Below are 15,808 nucleotides of genomic sequence, written 5' to 3' on the forward strand. Positions count from 1 at the left end.
TAGATATGCATAAATGATGACATTTAACCTTGTTCGATTTCTTGTCTGAAATAATATGATGATAATAAGTAATAAAGGCCGGCTATTATTGTAACAACTGACAATGTAGTTATATTAAATGTAATATTTAATCTATTCAAAGCATGCAATATAATCCTCCTCATAACTGGCATTACATCCAATGAAACAGATTAGAAGAAAACAAACTATTCTTGAATTAGTAAAATTGGGTCAGTTGCAACAAACTGAAGCTGCGTACTTACTGGAGATGATGACTAAACTAGTCCGCAGGTTTAATACACATAGCACTGAACTGAGCGGCTGAAGTTCGTCCCCAGCTGTGGACCAAACAAGCTCTCCATTGCAGCCAAACCAACCCACTGCTGCTGCACTAGAGGAGACTGAGACGGGCTATCAGTCCTGCTGTAGCTGTGCACTAACTATGGATAACTAACCACGCTAAGGGCAACAAAGTGTGCCAATCACAATGTATTGACTACTATTGTTACTCATAGCTCGATTCATAACCACTAATCGTTTTGTTTTACATTTCAACTAGTTATGTTTTTGTTTGTGACATTGACAAAATGTAATGTATTAATAATGCTCTGGTGTACACTGGTGAAACTGACACCACAGCTAAAAAAACGCAATTAAAATAAGAACCAGTGCACAAATTGTCGGTTGAAAGGTTTCAATAAATACTATGCAATAACTGAGAATATATTGAAAGCTCTACAGGAATTATTACCCAGCAGGAATTGTAATGCATTATTAATATTATGCCGTTATAATACAATGGTGCTGTATGCAGCCTATAGCCGGTATATGAGTAATGCCAGTACAGTGCAGTGGTGCACCGGCCGGCAGGGCTGAGCTCCACTCGGCCGCAGCTCTGCTCAGGGCCGCTGCGTCACACCGTTATTTTCTTTACAATACTTCACACCAAAGTATGAAATGTTTAGTCTAGATCATGTTTTTGGGTCTCGTTTGGGTAAATAAAGTGCAATGGGAAATGCAATTTAGTAGGGTTGGCAGTGCTCCGGGTTTGGTGGCTCCGGCTCCGGAGTGGCTCCAGAAGTTCAACTCCAGCTCCAAGCTGGCTCTGGAGCTGATGGAGGCCCCCTGCTCCAGCTCCAGGTCGGCTCCAACAGCCCCAGCTCCAGCTCTGGAGGGGATCCAGTGCAGCTCCACACTGCTGCTCCAGCTCCGGCTGCTTTTAACCAGCCCCAGCTCTGGAGCCACAAAAAACAGTGCAAACTAGGATGCAAACGTTACAAATAATGATTCCTTTTTTACATCTTTTATGTAAATAACTGTTTAACAAAAACAAAATATTGATAACAAACATCTGTTTAACTATTCAAACATAAAATAGTAGAAAATTTTAAAGATGTCTGTGGCAATTATAGTTGCCAGCCGACCAGTATTTTAGCAGACTGTTCGGTATTTGTACACTACATGGCCAACAGTATGTGGAAACCCCTTCTAATTAGTGTATATGGCATGTGGGAGACTCTGAGACCAAGTAGAGGAAGATTCTATGGTCTGATGAGACCAAAATAGAGCCTCAACGCTAAGCGCTACATTTGGTGCAAGCCTAACACCGCACATCATCCTGAGAACACCATCCCGTGAAGCATGACGGTGGCAGCATTATGCAAAATGGATGCAGCAAAGTACAGAGAAATCCTGTAAAAAAACCTGCTGAAGTCTGCAAGAGACCTGGGACTTTGGAGAAGATTAATCTTCCAGCAGGACAATGACCCCAAACATACAGCCAAAGCCACACTGGAGTGGCTTAAAAATAAACAGGTCAATGTCCTGGAGTGGCTCGGTCAAAGCCCTCAATCTCAATCCAATTGAGAATATGTGGAAAGAGTTGAACATTGCTGTTCACCAAAGGTCCCCATCCAACTTAATGGAGCTTGAGCAATTTTGCAAAGACGAATGTGCAAACATTGCTTTGTCCAGATGTGCAAAGCTGGTAGAGACTTATACACATAGACTCATGGCTGTAATTGCTGCCAAATTGCCTCTACCGAATATTGACTGAAGGGGTGATTACTTCTGCATTCAATTATTTTCTGTTTTGTATTTGTAATTAATTTAGAAAAAAATGCAGATCATATTTTTCACTTTGACATTAGGGAAATGTTCGTTGTTGATCAGTGGCAAAAACTCTTGATTAAATCCATTCTGATTTAATGAATCACGCTTCACCATCTGGCAGTCCGACGGAGGAATCTGGGTTTGGCGGATGCCAGGAGAACGCTACCTGCACGAATGCATAGACCAACTGTAAAGTTAGGAGGAGGAATAATGGTCTCAGGGCTCAGCCCCTTAGTCCCACTGAAGGGAAATCTTAACGCTACAGCCTACAATGACATTCTAGATGATTTTGCACTTCCACATTTGTGGCAACAGTTTGGGGAAGCCCTTTCCTGTTTCAGCATGACAACCCGTGCACAAAATGAGCTCCATACAGAAATGGTTTGTCGAGATTGGTGTGGAAGAACTTGACTGGCCTGCACAGAGCCTTGACCTCAACCCCATCCCACCTTTGGGATGAATGGAAAAGCCGACTGTGAGCCAGGCCTGATCGCCCAACATCAGTGCCCGACCTCACTGATGCTCTTTTGGCTGAAATCACCTCAACAATGTTCCAACATCTAGTGGAAAGCCTTCCCAGAAGATTGGAGGCTGTAATTGCATCAAAGGGGGGACCGACTCCATATTAATGCCCATGATTTTGGAATGAGATGTTTGACGAGCAGGTGTCCGTATACTTCTGGCCATGTAGTGTATGTACTTTGACCCCATGTCCAGTATTTTTGGAAGATGTGCGGTTATTTTAAGTACTGTAAACTATTGAATATGTTGTTAAAATTGTTATCAATGTACAATTTGCCCTCAACCCCCCCACCCCAATCGTTGTCTAATTGCCAGCACCCCCTCTAGGTTGACATTTCGCAACCCCCCCCCCCCCCCAACCAGGGGTCCGTTATTTTCTCAAAAGTGGCAAACAAGGTGCAGGGGTAACTCCAGCATGTGACCTTAACTCCCTGACAACCAACTTTTGGACAAACTAGTCAGGACATTTCAGATAACAGACGGCTATAAAATGAGGTTAATTTAGGCAGATGAAGAATTTGGTTGTAATAAAATAATTTGAAAATACTTAAAACTTTAGAGTTAAAATGGACTTTACTTCTTTTGCAAGTGGTTTATGAGAGATGCCCTGAGATTATATAATCACTTCTAGAAAGTGAGAGGTGTGAGAAAGTGAAGGTGTCATATAATTACAATTAATAAAAAATAATATATTATGTACTAATAGCTTGATTGAGAACTGATCTTATTTTATAACCCACCACACAACAATACTTATGAAGGTATATATTTTGTTAATTTAAGAAAACTGGACTGGGTGAGTTTAATGGAGGTGGGAAAGAGTGGAGCAGCTCCATGACCTCCGCTCCGGCTCCAGCACTTACAGCTCCAGCTCCGCTCCGCCTCCGGAGCACAACTAACAAAAACTGTCCAACTCCGCTCCGGACTCCGGATCCGGTGCACGGCCAACCATACAATGTAGCTCTAGCTATATATTTTTATCCATAAATACGTCTTGAGTTTAAATTATCTATATAATATCACAAAAAACAAAACAAAACATCATTGCAGCAGAAATTGTTTTATCGATTATTCTAAAATGAATGTATCACTATACCGTGTTGTATGTCAGTCTCATTGTAAATGGGCGCGCATTGCCGCAGCGCAGCAGTCAGCAGGTCTGCGCAGGCGCTGTGCTGGTTTGCCGGTGGAGGCCCGGCCTCTGCACTGACTCCACTCCCGCTGGGCAGCAGGCAGCGGCCTCGCCCTCAGTGCGGCACGGAAGCCCACATGGGCTTTACTCCACCAATATGTCAGTTTTTAATTCGCATTGCTAAAATACCCTAAATGGGGAAACCGTACCAATCTCGTTAATGTCAACTAATTTAATTATAAAATGAAATGAATGAAAATGCAGATTCAAATGAAGGTCAAACTTTCACACCAGCCTTACGAGCTCAACAACTCAAGAGACGCCACAGGGTAAGACACACTTTACTAGAGTATTTTACGAGCTTTATGTCCGGAAGCAAAATCGGTTTTGAAAAGAAGCTCTTCATATTTTCTACAAAACCGAGTCAACACTCATGTCGTCTCACCTCAGGACTGACGTGATTGCGGGCTTCATTACATGGACAGGCCTGTACAGGAGCAGCGCTGCAGCGCCTCTCAGTCTCAGATAAGCGTTTCTGTAAGGGCTGCCAACGACACAAAACAGTGCCAGTCACAACAAATGCACATGGCTGTACCAACTTTCAATAAAAACTCAGCAAGACCAGCATTGTGGGCGTAATGCCTGCAATTCATATCTGAAACAAATAGCGATATTCGTTGATTGATTTATTGATTGATTTTGGCGTAAATGTTTTAATACAATGGCTCTGTTTACTTATTAAACATATCAACGGTATCATGTAATTATACATACTTGTGTTCTTTATTGCCTTGTTCTTACATTTAATTACTTCAACTATAAAGGGGGCTCTGACACCAATAAAAAGCAATATGGTTTTGGCCAAATTTAATGCATTTAATACATTCTTACTATAAAGCAACACAGCTTGAATTGATACTCTTGCAATAATGTCTAGTGGCAAACATTACTCTAAACTTAATTTCATGCTCATTATGCTTTGGGCAAGAGACTCAAATGTTCATATCACTGACAAAACCATAAAGAGTAAAGGGTTGCAATTAGATGCGAGGTCACGTCAATTGTAGAAAAATACGACTGAAACACAAGCGTATGTGCGCATGCTCCGCCCCCCCTTCCGTTCGCTACGTCTTCAACATTGCCGTCGACGATCAGTTATGACGTCACAGTCACCGTAATCGTTCGTTACATCCGATGTAACAGTTGACTATCATTGTTGACTACCAGTGTAGAGGTAAAGGCTGCCATCAGCTCTTTGTTGAGCTAAATATGAGAACCTATTTGTGAGTTGGTAAGATTGCCTATTATTCTGTTCCAGTTGTATATTCATATCCTGTATCATGGGATAGGACACTATGTCTGGCATATGCAGTTTAGAAATGCTTACTATAGCAAGGCTTTCATTGGCAATACTATTGCAATATCCTACTGATGAGGAGTTTACCCTGGAGCATAACATTTGAAATGCAGCTTTCCAAGCCAACGGAGTTACCTCTGTTTTTCTATTGAACATGTTGATTTGGAAATACATAAAATGTGTTATCCATTGCAGAGTATTTTCTATTTAAACAGATAGGTTATAAATATATCCATGTAATTGAAACCAAAGTGCAAATTGGTCATCTAGTGCAGATATCATTTTTACTAGCTAGTTCCTGATGCAGCCCTGGTGTTATTGTACTAGCAGAAGGCATTTAAATTGTGTTTTTACACTCTTTATGAAATTCCAAATCTAAAATGAATTTGAAGAAAGAAAACATAGGCTACATATTTATTTTAATTTTCTTTTTACACATTTAACATGTGTTACTCATTGTGTTAATTAGTGTATTACCATCAACACAAGTCAAAACAAGTCATCATAAGCTGTGTGTGTTTGCTTTTCTGAACTTCCTTTTTCCATTTTATTATGTAGAAGAATTCTAAAGGAAGACAATGGTGAAAAGTATATGCCCTATCGGACAAGGTACAGTGTGTTCATTGTGTAGAGGCCTTTTCTGTAAGCTAGCCTTTAAATAAATAACACACCTAAACATACACTTTGGTTGAATAATACCCACATCTCTGAAGTATTGAAACAGCCATCATTCCCTTTTGGTTGCATGGTGAACCCAAATTAAATCATAGTTTGTTGTTCTGTTCAGGAAATAGTCTTAGAAGTCAGTAATCATGTATGTAAACTATGAATGTAAAATTGCAAGTATGCTACTTAAAACTGTAAGACATTTACATTCATTTTTCAAAATATGCACAATGATGTGCCTTTGTAAGAAACATTATGATAATGGTCAATAAGAAAATAAAAATAAATCAATGAATATATATTGATGGTATTTCTGGGCAGTTGAATGTCTTCTGACAGCCTGATGTGTGTCTCTCTTCCAGTCAGCACTGTGCTCCCCACCGCTATGTATGACAAGGAAGACATTGAGTGGGTTGAAAGTCTGTTAGACGACCTCGATGAATGTCTTCAGACTACGCTGCCGTTCTTTGAGCAGTACCTTCTTTGACAACCCACAGGTGACATCCTTAAACACACCTAAAGTACAGCCTCAACAGAGCTTACTATGAATAGTGTTCAAATGATGATTAAAGTAATCTAAAGTTAGTATATATTTTTATTTTCTTGCTCTTGCTGTAGGTGGTTTCAGAAGATCACCGTGTTGTCCTCGAGGCAGTGGAGGGAGTGGCCAGGAAAGACGTCCAGTTTGACACTGTGAGGCTGATGACATCAGTCGTGTCTCTGGGGTTCTCTGAGCTGCCCGGCTCCATACAGCCTAAATTGAAGGCCCATGGCCTGGATGAGGTACATCTTCAACAGCTTGTTCATACTTTCCACACATGCCTACAGAATATAAATTGTGTGTGTTAATACATTATACTGCTGCCACTATTAGAAATTGCCTTAATCGGTTTCAGTAACATATAGACCTCATTTTGAATCAAAATTATGTTTTTCCAGTTTTAATTCTGAGACAGCATTTCAGAATTCCCCTGGGTGAGTCCCACAATCTCTGTCATGTTGGCATTATATAATCCATGACATCCTAAAGCAGTTAAGTGGCAGATTGTGTTTACACTGACGAATATGGAGTCCTGAGGGAATGAGCCCCTAGGTCAGAGCTTTACCCTTCAAGTAAAGAGTGCAGAAAGCAGACATATAAAACATCACCATTGTCTTGGATAACCTGAAGCATTTTCTCCTGCAGACCAGCCTGTGCAAGAGGATTGTCCTGTGCTATGGGTTCATCTCCCTCTGGATCCCTAAAAAGAACCTGGAGGCATACCTGGAGTGTGTGCTTTTGCACAACATGGACGATTTCTTCACCTCCGAGGTAGACAACATAAATCTTAAACAAGAGAAACAGTGTGACTGTCCAGACCTGCCTGTTTCATTGCTTGTGACAGCCTCCAGAGACTGACACTGAGTGCTCTTCCCCTCCAGGATCCTGAAGTCAGGGTGAGCGTGTGCTTCTGTCTGAGCCTCATGGCACGGGCAGTCCGGGCCATGGGAGTCACCCTCCCTTTAAAAGGGGAGATGCTTGATGTCATGATGGTCAGTGAGCTTTCCTTGTGTACTCTCCTGTCATTCTCCATCTCCTACGAGCGTCGTAGCACTGCCCCCCTTTAAGATTGTTCTTGAGTAATGAAAGTCACAGCAGGGTGAGGCTGGTTTGAGAATCGCCGCCTGGAAAAGGCATCTTAAAACAGTGTTGTGAGGAATGTATTGCAGATCAGTTTTCTGAATCATGATTTGAATCAAGACTTAAGCAAATGATGGATCCTGGTTTATGCAGAGTTACTGATCTCCTGAACAGTCATTATCATGTTATAAAATATATTGTGCAGGAATGTAATCCTTCCACCAAATGTATGATACACCAATGTGAAACTGGTTCCATGTGGCGTCACAACGGGTCTGATTTTGGTTAATAGATTGTAAACAAGCATCTTACTGCTTAACGTGATTCTGCAGGTGTGGAATTTAAATGTAGGCCATTACCCTTTCATATCCTGCCACTTATCATTTCTTTTCCCATAGATGGTTGTCTGTACAAGTATGTTGTGTCTTCAGTCATGAATGCTGTGATGTGAGAGTGTCAGAAAGCCAATTTTCTTCCCCCCCTCAGACTTTTATTCGGGATCAGCCCTCAGATGGGTCCAGCCCATCCATCTGCCAGCAGGTCCTGCACACCTGCTTCTTCCTGAGGTAAGTCTTCCTTAGAAAGCCACCCTTCACTGCTGCTGTCCAGGTCTCACTGTAGCCACATGGCTGAGATGTGTTTTAACTCTTGATAGTTCAGTGCCTCTCACCTAAAACATTGAAAAGAATGCGTGCTGTTGTCAAATAAGCCTAAAAAAAATGAGTATAGAAAGGCTTGAGCTGGACTTGTGTGGTTCCTATATTATGACAATCGAATGGGTTGCATCAGCACAATATTTGATCAATTTAAGCAACACGGATTGGATTTTTATGCTCTGCTGGGGTTCCTATAACCTGACATTCTCACTCCTGTTTCCCCAGCCAAGTGAGACCGCTGTTTAAGAGAAAGCTGATGGATGTGGCATGGCAGAGTATCTTGGAAGTCCTGACCCTCCCCAGTGTGGACTCCCATGGGGCTTCACTCCAGGTGTGTATCCCACTGTTTGTACATCATGAATACTTTATCCTGTGGAATTCCACTCATTCTGTTCATAATTTCATAGTTAATCATTTCCAGTGCTGAGAATAACATTTTTGAATTGTAAATAATAATACTAATATAGCTGACTCAACAATACTATGCAATCCTCTGTCCTGTATCTTCTGGGAAGAGACATTCAACTGAACTTGGAGTCCAGGGACGAGAGACTGGCCATTACATTCAGAGCTGTAACAGTGCGGTTTAGTCACTGTCGTCTAGAAATGAAGACATTGATGTATAACAACATTAAAAATGATTACAAATGTTAAATTTAAACATCTGTAACACAAATACTGTGCCATTGTTGCATCTCTTAGATTGTGTTTGTCTTGTGTAGGAGCTGTACTTGTGCAATGCAGGGTGTCTCCTCGACCTGCTCGAAGAGATTCTGCGGCAGGACTGCAACCCCGACACTCTGCTGGCACTGCTGGAGGTCAGCACTTTTACCTTGCCTTACAGTAGAGGGACCATCGCATTATAAGCTGATAGAGACTGGACAGGGCTCCATCATTTAGTCTGAACATCTTGCTGCTGTCCTCTGTATAGATTACAACTGCAAATCTCAATTGATGCTGAACAGCTGTCTGTGTCTGCAGGTGCCATTGGTTTGAGAGGGTCGGAGCTATAGAAACGAATAGGGACTGCTGTGGATATTCTGATTCCTTCCAGTACCAGTGGCACTGTCATTTCTCCTGCCTTAGTAGCACAGTGTAGATCAGTGTAACATCTCTATATAGGTCATGCCTTGTGTCCCTCTGTTCCTTACACTGTTTAAAGTCCTGACATTAAAAGAAAGGAAGATGAATCTTGTGATATTGAAAACGTTTCTTTATTCAGTTCTACTTTTGCTAACTTCCATTCTCTCCCCCACTTGCTCTCTCTCTCCCTCTCTGGCATCCCTCCCTCCTCAGCCCCTGCAGGCCCTGTGTTCCTCTCCATGTGGCGTGACGAGACTCAGGGCCATGACCATGTTGACCGCTCTCCTGCAATTCTGCAGGACCCAGGTGAGCCCAGATCTAGGCCTGTCATGAGTAGCTTGTGCTCTTGTCGTTGCAGCGGGTATCACACAGGGCGCATTGTGGCTCATGTGCACATGTTGATTTTCACAGGGTGGCGATAATGGGGCATGAAACTGGTCTTTGCATTGATCTCTGTGTGGCTGTTCTTCTCTACAGCTGGAGAGGAATGTCCCCATCGGCCGACTGCTGGCTTTCCTTGTCCTGCGCTGCCGTGACCCAGAGCTGGCGGTCATGAAGGAGGCAGTGAAGGGCATCCAAGCCCTTCTGGACTCATGGCTGTGTGGGGAAGGTAATGGATCAGTTGTAGACAGTATTTAGTATGCACTTCACATTGCAGACAGCACAGACTGTGTGTGTGTGTGTGTGTGTGTGTGTGTGTAAATTGTGTGTAAATGTGTGTAAATGTGTGTGTGTCTGACAGTGTCAAAGCCTGATCTTTTGCTTAACTGTTTTTTTTTTTAAAGATGGTGAGGTGGAAAGCATGATCCAGTGCATCTATGAGCGCTCCTCTGTCTCGGACACCTGCTCTGCTCTCACTCAGGTAAATCTTGGGTCCAGAGTCTTGCGCTGAAGGACGTGTGTAACACGCCTGTATTGTTGCTGCAACCCAAGGCTATATTTAGTACTTTAGTGTCGCTTTCCCTCAGCCAAACCTGAGCTACGGGTCTTGGGAGGAGAGCTGTAGAACCTGATGATTTAACGGTGACTTTAAGAGTGTCTGCGTCTCGATCAGGGCTTAATTTATGCCGGAAAAAGCCTCCGAATTTCGATCCGGCACCTGTTTTTCAGGATCCCCAGTGCTTAATTTGTGCCGGATCCCGGGTTTTGAGTGTCTGTGTATTTAATTTATGCCGATCCTGTCGCAATTAAGCACTGGCCTCGATGACTGAGGGGTTATTGTGTCTCTGTTTCAGGTGGTCAGCAGTTGTCTCCATCAGCCACAGAAGGAGATTCTGATTGAGTGTCTGATTCAGGCACTCAGGGACTCCCAGGCCAGCTCTGCCCAGTTGTCCTGCGCTCTCCTGGGCAGCCTCTTGCAGGCTCACCACACTGAGCACACTGCAATGGTGAGTGGAACAGTGCTTTCATGTTACAGGGTCTGTTACAGCTCTGAACCTGCTTGTGTTGAAACCCAGACACACACCAGAACAGAACCGTTCACTGTTTATCGTGTATCCATTAATCTCCAACGCAGTCGAGTGACACTCTTCCTCTCTGTCTCCAGCACTGCTGTGGAAGCCCTGCAAGTGCTGCTGGCTCGAGCACAGCTGGGCAAGATGGCAGATCAGCTGGAACGGGACGGAGCCTTGGGACCTGTTCAGCGATTAAGGTCGGGAGCCTGAGCTCATCCTCCTGCTGACCAGGTAAGACGGGCCGGGCCCAAGCAGTAGGCCCAGAGCAGATGCCAAACCCATTTTTACAGACGTTCATTTAATAGGGCCAATAACTGAGGAGAAATGTAGACAGCTCATTCAGGTCGATTATAATCAAACCCCCAGCAGGGAACATTGGAAAGCGATCATTGGCTAGACAAAAAGCTTGCAAAATGAGTGACTAGGCAGTAAAGCAAGTGTATGTCGAATGGACCCTAACCCTTGTGCTGTTGAACGACAGGGCTCTGCTGACGTTTGCTGCCCCAGTCCTGCCGGATGCAGTCCACCAGCTCTGGCAACGATATAGCCGCATGGGAGAGAGCCAAAAGCTCTGCGTGGCCGCTTTCTTCTTCACAGTGAGTGTCATCACCCAGGACCTTCATGTTAACATATCAGAGATGAGGCGTGCATGTGACCATTGTCCAGTGAATGAACTGAAGACCTGCTGCCTGAGTTGGGACAGTGAGCTTCCTGGTGCCTGCAGTGCCTCCAGACTCATCCATCTCTCTTCTCTTCCTTGTGTAAAGCTTCTGCAGCACTCACACCTGACTGACCGCAGGCTGTTAGCGCTGGTCATAGAGAGGACGCTGGAGCTGTGTGAGGATCCCCTGGAGGACACCCTCAGACTGGCTGTGCAAGGGCTGAAGGCTGTTCCCAAGAAGGAGGTAAAGAGAAGTGACCCAGTGTATCAGTCTGTCTCCTCTCTGAGGATCCCATCTGCAAGAGAAGGAGCTGCATGCCTCTCCCTCCAGCCATGCGGCTAATTCTTTCATTGTGTTGTCCATTTGTTTGTAGCTGGGTGTGTAGTGTACCCACATACAGGGGAAAGGTTTTCATGACACAAGTTTCTTCCATTTGAACTGGTTGGGGAGGAAATACCGGCTGTAGTTTAGGAGTATAATGTGGGAATCTGATGAGTCCCTGATCAGTTGACAGTGTTGCAGCACTGCGTGTGTAGACGGAGGCTGAGCATAGCTCTCTTCTCTGCTCAGATACTCAGGCACGCTTCGGAGCAGCTGAAAGTGCTGACCGGCGCCCTTCCAATGTGGGCGGTGGAAGGGAGGCCACTGATCCTGAAGGCCATCTCCACTTTGGTCACCATCCTCCAGCTTTGCACGGATGAAACGGCAAAGAAACTCATCCCCAAGGCTTACCACACAGCCAAGGAGTGCCTGGAAAATGTAAGTCTTAGAATCATTGACTGCCCTTTGTTGCTTTGGCTCCATTAGTGAAGAAGACTCTGTTTTGTCTTGAATCTGGTCATTCTCTCACCCGGCCTTTTATATAATGACTGATGTTGTGCACATTCCTCTGTCGGGATGTGGTTTTATTTCTGACTGACCCTTCACTGACCTCTCTCTGAAATATTATGCTTGTAATCCGCCTTCATTCAATCTGCAGTTAGTCATGTTTGCTGGTTTAATGTTGTTTCTCTAACAAATAGATTTGAACAATAGCTCCAGGTTTATAGGGAAGAGAGAATGGATGTAATACAGCAGTCCTGTCCTTGTGGAAAACCTGCATCTTTATAATTATATTTGGTATTCTAAATAACACATGTGATATACAGTGCTGAAGTGCTGTGTCTGTCCTGTGCTTGTGTTGCAGGCGGACGCTGAGATCCGCGGGGCCATGGTGGGTCTGCTGGGAGTACTGGTGAAGAGGGCTTCTGGGATCGAATTGTTAACGAGGCAGTGCCACGGCTCCTTGGCCAGGCTGCTGCTCCACCTCCAGGACTCTTGCCCGGCCGTCTCCCAGGTAAATCCGCTGGGCCGCGAAGACCGACTTCAGGAAATCTCCTGGCTCTCAGCCGTCTGTACCTTGGGGAACACTTTGGTTGCCAGTAGTTCATCAAAATCGAGCTTGAAGACAAAACGTGGTGTTGAGGGCTCCTCAGGTTTACAGCAGCGACTGTGAACTCAGAGCCTGGCTGGAGCGCAGGAGGGTCAAGAGCTGAGAGAGAGAGCTGTGCTTGATGTCTGATGGAGACAGGAACAAGCTGGCAGGGGCCCATTAATAAACCAAACACACACAGAGATCTGAAGTGACAGAAAAGGGTCTTCATGCTGCAGGTGGTTTCTTTATGAATGGTAAATGTTGTGGAAATTGGATATTTCAGGGGTAAAGACAGTACACTCAAGCTGAAGACAAAAATTCCTTGAAATAAGTGAAACAATCTGCCAGTGGAACAAGACAGAATACAACATATTCAAGGCATATTTTCTGAGAAACAAGTGTTATTATCTTGCTTGTCAATAAAATGTATCTTATTTTAAGGATGGTTAGATTTGTTCCCCTGGAAACAAGATAAATATATTTGATAAGATAATTTTGCAGTTTTCTGTTTACATTGCTCAAAGTGATAACACTTCCCTGCTGTATTGCTGGTGTCTGAATAACCAGGGCTGTGTTGTGGTTCCCCAGGCTTGCCAGCTGGCTCTGCGGCAGTGTACGCCACATTTCACAGGCTTCAATGTGGTGATTGAGGACCACTTCAGCCGTGAGGCCTTCATCTTCACCACCTTCATCAGGGGGATGACCGCTCTCCTTGTAAGTCACTGTCCATGTCTTCTCTCTGGATTCTTGGTGGGGTTTGGCTCATTGTGTGTGGGAGAGTTTTCCACGTCTCGATGTCTGATGCACTTCTTCGCAGCTCATGGAGAACTGCCTCTTGTGTTTCTGGTGAAACTTGTTCTCATTCTTGTAGCACGAGCGCTTCCCTGGTGTGATGGCAGTGTACCGAGACACTGCCCTGCGCTTTTCCAACAGCAGCAGCCCTGCCTTGCGCTCTGGTTCTGCGGTGCTCATCGGTAAGACCAGAGCAACTGAGCTCTGTCACAAACGTTTTGTTGATATAGGCATATACACTCACCTAAAGGATTATTAGGAACACCTGTTCAATTTCTCATTAATGCAATTATCTAACCAACCAATCACATGGCAGTTGCTTCAATGCATTTAGGGGTGTGGTCCTGATCAAGACAATCTCCTGAACTCCAAACTGAATGTCTGAATGGGAAAGAAAGGTGATTTAAGCAATTTTGAGCGTGGCATGGTGTTGGTGCCAGACAGGCCGCTCTGAGTATTTCACAATCTGCTCAGTTACTGGGATTTTCACGCACAACCATTTCTAGGGTTTACAAAGAATGGTGTGAAAAGGGAAAAAACATCCAGTATGCGGCAGTCCTGTGGGCGAAAATGCCTTGTTGATGCTAGAGGTCAGAGGAGAATGGGCCGACTGATTCAAGCTGATAGAAGAGCAACTTTGACTGAAATAACCACTCGTTACAACCGAGGTATGCAGCAAAGCATTTGTGAAGCCACAACATGTACAACCTTGAGGCGGATGGGCTACAACAGCAGAAGACCCCACCGGGTACCACTCATCTCCACTACAAATAGGAAAAAGAGGCTACAATTTGCACAAGCTCACCAAAATTGGACAGTTGAAGACTGGAAAAATGTTGCCTGGTCTGATGAGTCTCGATTTCTGTTGAGACATTCAGATGGTAGAGTCAGAATTTGGCGTAAACAGAATGAGAACATGGATCCATCATGCCTTGTTACCACTGTGCAGGCTGGTGGTGGTGGTGTAATGGTGTGGGGGATGTTTTCTTGGCACACTTTAGGCCCCTTAGTGCCAATTGGGCATCGTTTAAATGCCACGGCCTACCTGAGCATTGTTTCTGATCATGTCCATCCCTTTATGACCACCATGTACCCATCCTCTGATGGCTACTTCCAGCAGGATAATGCACCATTTCACAAAGGTCGAATCATTTCAAATTGGTTTCTTGAACATGACAATGAGTTCACTGTACTAAACTGGCCCCCACAGTCACCAGATCTCAACCCAATAGAGCATCTTTGGGATGTGGTGGAACGGGAGCTTGGTGCCCTGGATGTGCATCCCACAAATCTCCATCAACTGCAAGATGCTATCCTATCAATATGGGCCAACATTTCTAAAGAATGCTTTCAGCACCTTGTTGAATCAATGCCACGTACAATTAAGGCAGTTCTGAAGGCGAAAGGGGGTCAAACACAGTATTAGTATGGTGTTCCTAATAATCCTTTAGGTGAGTGTATGTGGATATTTGTGTCTTTGCAATGCAAGAGTAGGCGTGACCTGTGCTGCTGTCCCACTGTGTACAGCAGCTCGCACTGTTTCACACCTGTTGTTTTTCTGTGTCTGGGGCACTTCTGGAGAAGTGAACTTGAACTTGAACATCATGGCATCATGGAAACTCAAAAGAGGTACAGAAGCGTCTCTGGTCCACGACTCTTGAGCACCGTGTTCTTACTTGCTTTGATGCAAGAAGGTTCCACGGTTCAATAACATGAAAGGATATAGAAATTAGGAACTTCATTTACAACCAGAAAAATATACCATGATCTGTGTCTAATTATTCTTGCAACAGATAAGAGAACCAGAACTTTGATGGACCATTAATACTGAAAATCCTAAATAAAACAATTGTGATACTTGCCCATCATTACACTGGGCTGCAGTGCTATTCTGAGAAGCTTGTGATCTGAGACCTCAGTACAAGACTCTATAATGAATCAGTGAATCTGCAAAGCACAATGTATCACCAGCGTGTTTCTCTCTTCCCAGCTCTCTCTGACCTCCTAAAGGACTGGGATTCAATGGTGCAGAAGATGACAGCAGGCGCCTTGGCTGGCGTCCCCCAGCTCTGATCCACAACGTTAAGGATCTCCCCCAAGCTGAAGATACCCCGCCTACACTGAGAAACAGCTGCACAGATGCAGAAGATGCTGAACCGATAGTTGGAGGCAGCACAGCTTTGGTCTTCAGGACTGAAGAGGGTAAGAAGATGGTGGAAGATGAGGTGATTTTCTTTGCTAATGGATAGAGATTCTATAGGATCTCTGCATGGCTGATCCATGTAGCAGAGAAGTTAGGAGTCTAACATTGTGCCTTTAATCTTCTTGTTTTGTGTT

The 15,808-nt window shown here is 44.2% G+C and overlaps 1 protein-coding gene across 1 annotated transcript; it reads left to right on the top strand.

Moving 5' to 3' along the window:
• The first annotated feature begins 3,866 nt into the window (after positions 1 to 3,866).
• Positions 3,867 to 11,166, top strand: LOC136711103 (uncharacterized). Its single transcript, XM_066687106.1, has 15 exons — positions 3,867 to 4,095; positions 5,682 to 5,732; positions 6,152 to 6,286; positions 6,408 to 6,572; positions 6,976 to 7,101; positions 7,212 to 7,322; positions 7,897 to 7,976; positions 8,292 to 8,397; positions 8,789 to 8,884; positions 9,363 to 9,455; positions 9,627 to 9,759; positions 9,935 to 10,011; positions 10,385 to 10,537; positions 10,696 to 10,834; positions 11,085 to 11,166. Exons 3-14 carry the CDS (start codon positions 6,227 to 6,229, stop codon positions 10,828 to 10,830), a joined length of 1,335 nt encoding a protein of 444 aa, XP_066543203.1. The 5' UTR covers positions 3,867 to 4,095; positions 5,682 to 5,732; positions 6,152 to 6,226; the 3' UTR covers positions 10,831 to 10,834; positions 11,085 to 11,166.
• The last annotated feature ends 4,642 nt before the right edge of the window (positions 11,167 to 15,808 follow it).

The sequence above is a fragment of the Amia ocellicauda genome, chromosome 2 (assembly GCF_036373705.1).
Source record: "Amia ocellicauda isolate fAmiCal2 chromosome 2, fAmiCal2.hap1, whole genome shotgun sequence".
NCBI lineage: Eukaryota > Metazoa > Chordata > Actinopteri > Amiiformes > Amiidae > Amia > Amia ocellicauda.

Coding starts and splice junctions, on each gene's coding strand:
- LOC136711103 (XM_066687106.1), top strand. CDS start 6,227: ATGAATGTCTTCAGACTACGCTGCCGTTCTTTGAGCAGTACCTTCTTT. Junction 7,102..7,211: donor ACGATTTCTTCACCTCCGAG/GTAGACAACATA, acceptor CTTCCCCTCCAG/GATCCTGAAGTCAGGGTGAG. Junction 9,760..9,934: donor CTCATGGCTGTGTGGGGAAG/GTAATGGATCAG, acceptor TTTTTTTTAAAG/ATGGTGAGGTGGAAAGCATG.